The sequence below is a fragment of the Zootoca vivipara genome, chromosome 2 (assembly GCF_963506605.1).
Source record: "Zootoca vivipara chromosome 2, rZooViv1.1, whole genome shotgun sequence".
NCBI classification, from domain to species: domain Eukaryota; kingdom Metazoa; phylum Chordata; class Lepidosauria; order Squamata; family Lacertidae; genus Zootoca; species Zootoca vivipara.
Genome location: NC_083277.1, coordinates 122,626,328 through 122,638,440, shown reverse-complemented (window position 1 = coordinate 122,638,440; position 12,113 = coordinate 122,626,328). Strand labels below are relative to the sequence as shown.

Below are 12,113 nucleotides of genomic sequence, written 5' to 3'. Positions count from 1 at the left end.
CATTTATCTGATGGTATTGGAGCCAATCATCCAATTTACCTTTCAACTCCTCATATGTTTTTAATTTAAATTGGTCTCCATCTTGAATCAACAAATCTCTATATTTCAACCAACCGGTCTCCATATTTAATCTTTTGCGAACCTTGGCCTCCAAAGGCGAGAGCCAATTTGGCGTTTTTCTTTCTAATAAATCTTTATATCTGGACCAAACCTTGAACAGTGAATTTCTAACAATGTGCCTTTTAAAACTTCCACGGGCCTTAACCTTATCGTACCACACATATGCATGCCAACCATGAACATTATCATAACCTTCTAAGTCCAAAATATCAGCGTTTTCCAATGTAAACCACTCTTTCAACCAGCAAAAGGCAGCTGCTTCATAGTAAATTTTAAAATCAGGTAGAGAGAAGCCTCCTCTTTGTTTATCATCAGTCAATATCTTATATTTGATTCTTGGCTTCTTCCCTTGCCATATAAATTTTGATAGCACCTTTTGCCATTCTTTAAAACAACTCAGCTTTTCAATTATTGGTAATGATTGAAATAAAAACAACATCTTTGGCAATACATTCATCTTAATCGTTGCTATACGGCCCAATAAAGACAATTTCAGGTTGGTCCACGTTTCTAAATCCTTCTTAACTTCATTCCATAATTTCACATAATTATCTTTAAACAAATTTAAATTTTTTGCAGTCATATACACTCCAAGGTATTTCACTTTTTTAACAAAAGATAAACCAGTTGTTTCTTGCAATTTCTCTCTCTCTTCCTTATTCAAATTTTTATCTAGTACTTTAGTTTTGGATTTATTCAATTTGAAACCTGCTACCCTTCCAAACTCTTGAATAACTTCCAGAGCCCTCTGTACACTGGACTCTGGATCTTGTAAAGTTAACACCAAATCATCCGCAAAGGCTTTAAGTTTATATTGTCTCTTCCCTACAGTTACACCTTTTATTTCATCATCTTTTCTAATCCTGTCAAGCAGGACTTCCAGGACCGATATAAAAAGCAAAGGAGAGAGAGGGCACCCTTGTCTTGTACCTTTCTCAATTCTAATCTCATCTGACACCATATTATTCACGATTATCTTAGCTTTTTGCTCTGAATAGATTGCTTTTACTCCATTCAGAAAACCATTGCCCATTCCCATTTTTTCTAAATTTCTTTTTAGAAATAGCCAAGAAATATTGTCAAACGCCTTTTCCGCATCTATAAACATAAGAATGGCTTTTTTGTTTATCTTCTGCTCCAGCATTTCCAAAATGTCAACTATATTCCTAATATTATCTTTCAAATGCCTCCCCGGAAGGAAGCCAGCTTGATCTTGATGTATAAAGTCTTTCAAAACCTTTTTCAATCTGGAGGCTAAAATGTTAGCAAATATTTTATAATCCACATTAAGTAGGGATATTGGGCGATAATTCTTAACTTGCGTTCTATCCGTGTCCGGTTTTGGTATCAGAGTAATGTAAGCCTCTTTCCAAGATTCAGGGGCCTCTCCTCCATTCAAAATTTCATTGCATAAATCCTTCAAAGGTTGAACTAACCAATCTTTCATTGTCTTATAATATGCATCTGTCAAACCATCCGGTCCTGGGGTCTTGCCCGACTGCATTTGTTGTATAGCATATTCCACTTCTTGCGTTGATATCTGTTGAGACAGTAGGGATTTGTTCTCTTCTGGGATTTTATGCAGCCCAAATTTGTCCAAGAATTGCTCCACTTCTGGCTTAGCGTGTGGAACAAACACCCTGGAATCTACCTACTCTTTGGCAGATATTGGGGGTGGCGTGTAGCCTTTGTAACAATACATTACACTGATTATGATGTCATAAGACTTTTTATTCTCAATGCCCAAAACTGGAAAGTAGAAAGTAGGGGAGCTGTCTGTATATTTGTGCTCCCATGTTTTAGTGCATAACCAGCATGATATCACTACATCTTATTTTTTAACGAAGCAGACTCCAGCTATAAGGGAAGGGTGCAACCCCAGACACCACCCACTACTAATGATCTTTCATCACCCTCACTGCCTGGACCAATAATGCTTTGCCACTCCAAAGCTATTGTGTTCATCACTGCAGAAATGGCTACAAAGCTGGGTGGCAAACACTGTGCAATGCAGCAGCCTGGTAGTATTGTCATCTGGATAATAACTGAGTTGGACAAATGATAGGCATTCCAGAGAAGACAGGTAGCGCGGGAAAAGCGTTCTCTTCCAGCATCATTTCTTCCCAGTGCAGTTTGGTACCTGGCCAGAAGGTGGCGCGCTCTGATTTCCACAAAGGCATTCATGATCTCTCCACAGCAGCTGTGAGAGGGTTCCCTGCTACCCCTTTGGCCTTGTTAAACACTAGAAGTTAATTGAGATGAATAGACTCAATATACACTGATATTTGAAGAAGGGGCAGTATTCTTTCTGTTATAAGCAAATGAAGAGAGTACTCTAATCTTCACCTAAGAGAATGTAGCAAAAACATGGAATTTTCTGTACAGTATTACCATCATGGTATAGACCAGTGATAGCGAACCTTTTAGAGAGCCAGTGCCCAAACTGCAACCCAAAACCCACTTATTTATCGCAAAGTGCCAACATGGCAATTTAAGCTGTATATCTGATTTTTTTCTGTGTGTTACACGTTTCTTCTTTAGGACTGCTGTTGTAATAAATAATCCTTCATAAAAGTTATTGCATTACATTCTTCATTATTATATATCAATGGAAAGATAAGAAGAAAATATCTTTCCACTGATATATAATTTTATGGGGTAACTCAATACTTTTTTTTCTTAAAAAATGTTTAGGGGTACTCTCATTCTGACTCAAGAAAATCACCACTGGGGGGAAATAAATACAGTTCAAATTGGGAAAAATAAATATAGTGAATTTCTTAACCCGTTAAATTCACAAATGTTTACGGGTATGCGTCCCCCTAGAAAAAAAAAAAGCACTGGTATTACTCCAAAACAAAGTGGGGTTATGAGCCATCAAACCTCAGAAATACCTTTCCAGAAGGTTCCACAATTTTGGCCACTAGCGTACACTGGAGGGCTGTACTAAGAGCCACCCTCTTTCAATTTTTAATATGAGATAATAATGATTGTTCGTGTGCGCACATACAAATAAATATAAATAATTAAACCCAGCCAGATGGGTGGGGTATAAAGAATTTATTATTATTATTATTATTATTATTATTATTATTATTATTATCTGCTGCAGCGGATAGGAATCTACCATTTTGTCGTGACTACTTCATGCCATCGGAACAGAGCCCTACTGCGAAGACTGTTAGCGTGCATTGATCTACACACATAAAACACATTCACGCACAGGCGTTGTCTATTATTATTGTTATTATTATTATTTGCCGTTTCTTCAGCTGCTGTTTGAGCCCAGCAAACATGTAAACTCAGCAGCCCTGTCTCAGGTTGCCGTATTTATATGCTTACTGACCTGTGAGTTAAGCCCTGCTGAACTCAAGGTGGCTTACTCCCGAGTAGGAGAAACAGACTGGCGGGAGGACCTGGCGCATCAAAAGTCAATGCCTGCTCAGCCCCTCGCTCGCTTGCCAGGCCCTGGTGCCGCAGGCTTTGGACGGCCCGTGCGAGCCCTCCTCTCCTCCTCCTCCCCCACCCCCTGCTTGGGTGATGGCACGCATGCCCACAGAGAAGACTCTGAGTGCCCTCTCTGGCACGTGTGCCATAGGTCTGCCACCACTGGTATGGACACATGATTTGGGCTTTTTCATGCATCATAATGGAATTGTAGAATATCCACACCAGAAATTGGCACTGGGAACAAAATTCAGCATCTTGGGAATCTAGTTTGATTTTAAATGAAAAAGTTTCTGGTCCTTATTGAATTTGTCATAAATTTGTAGTGAAACCTGAAGGCGGAGCAATAGTAGGAGAATATTATTAACATTTTGAGTGGTCAGGGTAAGGCTTAAGGGCCATGTGTAGCTCATTGCACGACTAATTATTCAAAGCAATCAAGTGCCTGCAAATGTGCTTATGCCACAAAATTATGCAGGCTTCAGTAATTGTCTTTCCTTGACAGACAGTTTCTATTTCTTTTTGAAGACCTTGTTAAACATAGGGGAGGTTTTTAATCCAGTTCATAACCCACACTATGTGTGAGAGAAGCCCTGTAACTATGTTAAACAAACCCTCCCTTGCTCCTATTTCTTTATCAGCAGAAGGTAGTTTTAAAAAACCCCCACTATATTTATATAATAACTAATCCCCTCCAAGTGATTCTGAAAGCAGATTAGAAAGCCAACATCACACAGCTAAAATGAGCGGGATTTTGTTTCTAAACAGGAGAAACAGCAGCATAACATCTTTGTTTATCTTTGTGCTATGAAAAGCCTCCTTGTCTAATGTCTGCAGATCAGGATGCTGTTACAGCACCAGAGCAGGCTGGGCTTGTTCTTTCTATCAGGTGGCAATACTACAGGTATAGGAAGAAGGGGAGGAAAAACTCAGCGCTCCAGTCTATCTGGGAGCCCCAATGTGAATGAATACTCCCAGTAGTTATTGACTGATGTTGAAAAGAAAGCACTCTGCACCCACTCCTAAGAAGAGCCCTGCTGGATCCGGCCAGTGGCCCATCCAGTCCAGCATCCAGTCCAGTTCTCACAGTGGCCAAGCAGATGCACCAATGGGATAAGCAGGAGCGAAGTGCAAGAGCCCTCTCCCCACTCAGAAACATTTCTGTCCATTCATATTGAGTCATGGTGCTGAAACTGAAAGCAGTCCCTAGAACAGTGATGGCGAACCTATGACACACGTGTCAGATGTGACACGCAGAGCCCTCACTGCTGGCACGTGCCCCATCGGCCCATTCACGCTGTTGTTGTTGTCCCCCCCCCAATTTGTTCTCCTGCTCCTCCTACAGCTTGTCTCCGCTGTTAAAACCCAGATCCTGTTGTTGTTGTTGTTGCTGCTGGTAGCCAGAGATTGGTTTTTTAACCCTTTCTGTGCTGTTTTTTCTGGCGCTTTGGCAGACTATGATTGGGTGTAACAGCGTTTGTTTTTTAACCCGTTCTGTGCTGGGTTTTTTGGCGCTTTGGCAGACTATGTCGGTGCTGCGTGTTAGTTCCAGCGAAGGTATTATTCGTCATTTATTTCTGTTCTCTTTCCCTCCCAGAAAGCACAGCAGCTTTGGGGCATCCCCCCCCCCCAAAGCAAAGCAACTTTTGCACACACACCCCAAAAAACCCCTCCAAAACTTTGGTTAGCAGCTCCCCCCAAAAAGCTCAACAACTCTGGGCACTTTGTGATAAATAAGGAGTTTTTGGTTTGGTTAAATAATTAGTTTTTGGTTTATTAAATACAGTTATATATTACAATTATACATTTTTGTTATTTAAACTATAAATATCACGAAATTATGGTTTTTTTCCTCAAAGTGACACCCACCCCCCCACCCCCGAGTTATGCTTGGTTTTTTGGCGAATTTTGACACACCAAGCTCAAAAGGTTGCCCATCACTGCCCTAGAACCATTCCCTGGTCCAAATGAAGCCCTGATGTCTCTTCAAAAGGAAAAAGGAAAAGGGGAAAAAAAAGAGCTGGCATGCTGGTCGCTATAAGAATGCAGTATATGAGCACAGAAAATCAACAAGATGAGCCAGAGGCAGCTTTCTCTTGAGCCCTGCAGTGCCTTCTCCTTCCTGACAGTGCTCAGGCCTTCAGCTTCCTGGTTCAGCTGGTTCTGGACTAAGGATTCAGGAAAGGAGGGGAGGACTCTGCCAAGGGCCGGAGCCCCGGGGAGGAAAAGGGTGTGGGTCTCCCGAGTGCTATCAGCACTTCCTTTGCCTGAGGACAAGAGGCCAGGCTGAGGACTGGAAGGCCACTTGGGAGTCATAGTAAGCACTAGGCATGTTGCACTGGTAGTACAGTACTGAAGGGTCCACATCTGTGTGGAGGCGGCAGAGAATTCAATGTAGGTAGATAGGAGATGGGTGGGAAAGGACTTGTTCATTCACAAATACAAATGGAGCAGACATGAGAGAGAGAGAGACCTGTTAGACTGTGTACACACCAAATATTTAAAGTGCCTTCAAAGCACCTACATACCCACACCTACAATCCTGGGAGCTGTAGATCGCCCCCCATAGGGCTACAGTTCCCATCATCCTTAATAAACTTCAGTTCCCAGGATTCTTTAGAGGGGGGTGATTTAGAAGTTAGCTAAATCCAGGATCTGATTAAAAGCTGCTGAGGCTGTGCAGCAGTGATTATTTGGGGGAAGCCTTACCGTATGCTGTAAAACCTTTCAGTTTTGTGGAATTTTAATGGGCCCAACCAGGACTTCTGCTGCTTTAAAAAACAACAACAACCAAGAGCATTGCTCAAGGCTGGTTTGCAGGCTACAGAAAATACCACAGGGGGGGCTGCTCTTAACATGGAGCCCCTGGGAGGCTCCATGTTAGCACAAGGGAAGCTGTTCAGTGTGCAATTACTCATTGTGCAGCAGGAGAAAATTTCCTTATGTCACCACCAAAGTCCCCAAACAGACTATGGTAACCCTGGTGGGGTCCATTAAAATACTCCATGGATGTGGCACACTTCTCTGAATGCTGTTGGATTTTTTTGTTTTTTTTAAAATGGAACCTAGAAAGCTGTATTATACTGTGTCCAGCCATTGGTCCATCCAGCCCAGTATTATATACATGGACTGGCAGAAGCTCTCCCACATTTCCAACAGGGTTTCTTTCTCTCCCAGCCCAAACTAGAGAGGCCTAGGATTGAACCTAAGACCTTCTGCATGGAAAGTGGATGCAATTCTATATGTAATTGGTTGCTTCCTACTTGCTTTTATTTGGCTACTGTTCTTTGAGAGGAATTTGTGATTGTAGGTAATGTAAAATGAGAAGCGTGACCATTCATTCTCAACAGCTGAATTTGTGAGCTTTGGCTTTGCATATGGGAGACCTGGGTTCAAACAGCTGCTTAGCCCTGACAACTCATTGGGCAGCCTTGGATCAATAACAACAAAAATCCAGCAATTCCACAACTAAATATTAACCACAACAAAAACCTCTACACCCAGCAGCCTCTAAGCATCCTAGCTAGCTGGTCTTGCAGGACTCACAGCAAAGCTGATCTCTGGCCGCTTAAGCTCTAGCAACAGCTAGTCAGTGAGGTCCCCGCCCTCCCAAACCAGATGGAAAGAGATAGGCAACCCAGGGAAAGGACTTGCAGGACTTACAGCAAAGATGGTCTCTCTGTGCAGACTGTATTGTGTTAGATACACCGAGCTGGTCTGATTCAATGAAAGGCAGCTTCTTATGTTCCCCATCTAAAGCCTCAACCTGTCACGGTTCAGACATGTGTGCATGTTGCCTAACATCTTTTCATTCCGCTTCATGCCTAGAGGGTCACCAGAGCCTTGGGGAGGGGAGGAGGTAGAGAGTATGGGTTGTTCCCTTACCTTTGAGAGCTCCTTGATTCCCAATAATTAATAAGGTTAGCATCATTGGCAGAGTAAAAGTTTTAAAGCAGAGTGGGGGAACCTCTGGCCCTCAGATATTGCTCAACTACATCTCCCATCCACCCTAGCCAGTATGTGTCCTAGTTAAGGCTGATGGGAATTGTAGCCCAACAACATCATACTAGAGAGCCAAGGGCTCAGCACTCCTGTTTCAAAGCACAAAGTATTATCACTTTCTAATTGCTTTCTAATTCTCCTTCATGGATCACTGCCTTGTTGTGGCGAAGGGGCTTGAATAACTCAGAGAAGCTATGAGCTATGCCATGCAGGGCCACCCAAGATGGACAGGTCATAGTGGAGAGTTTTGAATAAATGTGATCCACCTGGAGAAGGAACTGGCAAGCCACTTGAGCTCTTGAGAGTCCCATGGACTGCAAGAAGATCAAACCTTTCCATTCTGAAGGAAATCAGCCCTGAGTGCTCACTGGAAGGACAGATTCTGAAGCTGAGGCTCCAATACTTTGGCCACCTCATGAGAAAAGAAGACTCCCTGGAAAAGACCCTGATGTTGGGAAAGATGGAGGGCACTAGGAGAAGGGGACGACAGAGGACGAGATGGTTGGACAGTGTTCTCGAAGCCACCAACATGAGTCTGACCAAACTGCGGGAGGCAGTGGAAGACAGGAGTGCCTGGCGTGCTATGGTCCATGGGGTCACGAAGAGTCGGACATGACTAAATGAGTAAACAACAACAAACAATTGCTATAGCTCATGCAGCTGGTAAAAGTGCCTGGCATGACATGGTCCAATTCAAAGGCAGGCAATTTTTATTTTAGCAAGGGTTTGGTATGTTCTCCGTACTGAAAATGGAACCTTTTGCGCTAATGTTATCCAAACTGCCCAGAAAACCAAATCGTTCAACCTGTATAGATTTGGCAGAATTGCATCTATTTGACAGTTTTAGACAACCTCTTCAGCTTTTGCTCATCATGGATCACTGAAGCTTTGCCTCTGACCAACAGAAATTAATCTCTCTATCCTAGCTCCCTAGCTTCTGAAATTTCAATGGGTGTTGCTTATATACTTTTGAAGTCCCCCCCCCTTTTTTGCTGCTGTAAGGGCCACAATCTTACTTTTATTTTTAAAGAGTGAATGGGTGTGGGGCAGAGGGAGTGTGCAGCGCTTGTACTCAGTGTTGGGGGTATATGCAGGAAGCATTGCATAGAAAACACTGGTGTATAGAATCATAAAATTATAGAATCATAGAACTGTAGAGAAGGAAGGGACTACAAAGGTCATCTGGTCCAGCAGTGAGTTTGGAAAGTCCTTGTTTGCTGGAGAACAAGCCTGTTCCTAAGTAAGTCCTGCTAGGGTCAACAGAGCTGACTCCCAGGTCACAGCAGATTTTAGCCAAAATCTAGGATGTCCATCGAGCAGCCCATGAATGGCCTCTAATATACCAGAGTTGATTCTGCCACCAATTTGAAAGTAGGATTGCCAGACTCAATAGAGGACAGGACTTCTGTGCCTTTAATTGCCCTGCTCTCTTTTGAGTCTGGACACCTTAAAGAGAAACCAGCAGACCCTTTGTTTAATTTCCAAGCAAAGGGTCTGCTGGTTTCTCTTTAAGGTTTCCAGACTCAAAAGAGAGCAGGGCAATTAAAGGCACAGAAGTCCTGTCCTCTATTGAGTCTGGCAACCCTATTTGAAAGTGTTTTGGACCCACTCTGCTTCAGAAGCAACAGGCCTGTCCTAAATTACAACCATGTAGGAAATCTCCCCAACCTGGCCCCCACGTGGGTTAAATTGACCTGGAGCTTAAAGGTAAAGGCACCCCTGACCATTAGGTCCAGTCGTGGACAACTCTGGGGTTGCGTCGCTCATCTCGCTTTTCTGGCCGAAGGAGCTTCTGGGTCATGTGGCCAGCATGACTAACCCGCTTCTGGCAAACCAGAGCAGAGCACGGAAACACCGTTTACCTTCCCGCCAGAGCGGTGCCTATTTATCTACTTGCACTTTGATGTGCTTTTGAACTGCTAGGTTGGCAGGAGCTGGGACCGAACAACGGAAGCGCAGCCCGTCACAGGAATTCGAACCACTGACCTTCTGATCGGCAAGCCCTAGGCTCAGTGGTTTAGAACTGGAGCTTAGATCCTACCAAAGCCACTAAAAAAAAAGTATGGGTTCAGCCTTGAAATGAGCAAGCAAAGTAATAAAAATGCAGAGTGCTTTGCAGAATGTATGAAGTGCCTTTTCCTTCTACACTGAATAAGCCCAATCAGACCCACCCATCCGGGATAAACCAGTTAGAGAAGAGTGATTTCCAGACATGGCCAGCTCCCCTCCACCCCCAGACCAGACCCTTCTGCTTGCTTAATGGAATCAGCATGGTTCATCTGTGCGTTATATGGGCCGTTGCTACACTGACTGACCCACGGCTATCAACTCTCACTGCTTTCTGCAGCAGCTGTTAACTGGAAGAGCTGATTTCCCTCTCTTTCTTCCTCTCTCTCCCTCCCCCTTTCTACGAGATTTCATACTTTCAGCAGGAAATGCAGTTTGGGGGTGGTCATCATTCCCTGCATTAGGAGGGTAGGGGAAAGGGGCTGGGAAAAATCTCAGAGAGGGACGGAGGGAGGAAGGAAGGGAGGGAGGGAGGGAAGAGAGAAAAGGGAGGGTGTGTTTCTGCTCAGGCTCAAGAGACACTCAGGTTTCTTTACTGCAAGGAAGTTTGCAGCTCCCTTCTCTCTCAGCAAGAATCGGGCAGAGGGGTTTTAGATGGAGGCCAGCTCAGGGGCGACCACCAGTTTTGCAGCGCATTGAGATGCCAGCCCCAAATCCAGGGCACCGAGATCCAAAGACACCATCAGAATCCATGAAGGTAAGCTGGGAACTTTTTCCTTTCCCTTACTGCTTGTGACACCGCGTGGGGTTAGGGGGAGCAGCTCCAATGGCTGGAAACACAATTTTCTCCCCATTTTTAAGGCTGTGGCGGAGACACAGGATTGCTCTGGGAGTGGGGGGCGTGGATGGACCAAATAGGCTTCAAAAGGCAGCCGCAGACAAGGGGAAGATGACGTACAGACGGGAGCTTTGATGGGATGCTGGCCTTTTGGAAGGGGTAGCTTCTGACGTCACTAGACAGCTTGGAGATGTGGGTTTTGAAGGATGGCTTGTAATATTTTACAAACAAAATATGCCTTAGCTACCTTATATGGGTCTGCAGGAGGCTAGCAACTCATTTCACTTTGCAAGAAAGCCCATGCTGAAGCCAGTGCTTTAAATGTGAGTATGTAAAAGCAGCCCTGCTGGATCAGACCATGGATCTGCTTAATCCAGAATCCTTTTTCTAACAGTGGCCAGCCAGGAAGCACGGAAGCAGGCCAGAAAAGCAACAGTCTAACAGCCTTGGATATACTTTATACTGTATGCATAAAATGGGAGTGGGTGGGGTGGAGCTCAGCCTTGGCGAGGGAAGGTAGCCCTCAGCTTTTCTTTCTAGCCCTTTGGGCCACATGCTCTTTCCCTGGGCTCCTCTCCCAGGCAGCTCCCCTCCCCAAGCAGAGAGGGGTGTGTACCTCTGACTTTTGTGTGACTGGAAGGTAGCCACATCCATTGCTCCGCCCACTCTGGCCCCTCCCACCACAGGCATGTACTTCCCTCACCCCAAGGTCACCCATGTGGAAATGTGGCCCTTGTGCTGATAAAGGTTCGCCACCCCCTTTAAAAAACGAAGACGATAAAGGGGTACAAACTGTGAAATAATTTGTGACCATTAGTATTTGGTAAATGAGCTATGTTTGGGCTATGTTTGTGTGTCTTCCCATGATAGGGGATTTTGCAGTGTCCAAAATATTGTACCAGATTAGCTGCCACTAAGGGAGGATCCACCACCCAGTGCAATTTTGACATTTTAAGAGGGCTGCCAACTAAACATGCCCCCCCACAAAGGATCATGGGAACTGTACCAGTCACAGACTAGAATTCCAGGATTCTTGGCAGGGAGGAAAATAGAGCAGCTCCCTATATCGGCCATGTATTCTTGCCCTGTACAGTGGTACCTCGGGTTACAGCCACTTCGGGTTACAGACTCCGCTAACCCGGAAGCAATACCTCGGGTTAAGAACTTTACCCAGGATGAGAACAGAAATTGTGTGGTGGCAGCGGGAGGCCCCATTAGCTAATGTGGTACCTCAGGTTAAGAACGGTTTCAGGTTAAGAACGGACCTCCGGAACGAGTTAGGTTCGTAACCAGAGGTACCACTGTATATGGCCAGAGTTGCGAGGGATTGCTTGTAACTCCAGTCTTTGCTCAATACTGATCTGAACTATCCAGGAGACAACATTGCTTAAGACGCTAACAAGAATGTGTGTCTTGCATCTCAATAAATTAATCCTACTGATCAAATAACGGGGCATATTTATTGAATTGTTGCCTCCTGCTTCATTAGGAAAGACAGTTTACAAAGTCCTGAGCTGCAGCCACCAGTCTTGGCTTGTATGGTTGTAAGGGAACAGCTTTCACAGTTCAGTCCCCCTATGAAGCCATATCATTTCCTTCTTGCCTCAGCAGTTATGCTGAAACCCAAGCTGGTCTAGTTTCACTTTTGTTTAAAACGATATTATTTTTTAAATGATATGACTATTTTTAAAATGATATG

At 44.2% G+C, this 12,113-nt stretch overlaps 1 protein-coding gene across 2 annotated transcripts in view; it reads left to right on the top strand.

Moving 5' to 3' along the window:
* Window positions 1–12,113, top strand: part of TNS2 (tensin 2) — a 130,660-nt gene that overhangs the window by 18,873 nt on the left and 99,674 nt on the right. The window contains exon 2 of one of the 2 annotated variants that reach the window (XM_060272182.1): window positions 10,206–10,333. The exons of the other annotated variant lie outside the window; for it this stretch is intronic. Within the exon in view, the coding sequence (XP_060128165.1) occupies window positions 10,277–10,333 (57 nt within the window). The 5' untranslated portion in view covers window positions 10,206–10,276. The remainder of the gene's footprint in view (window positions 1–10,205; window positions 10,334–12,113) is intronic. 2 annotated transcript variants of the gene reach the window in all.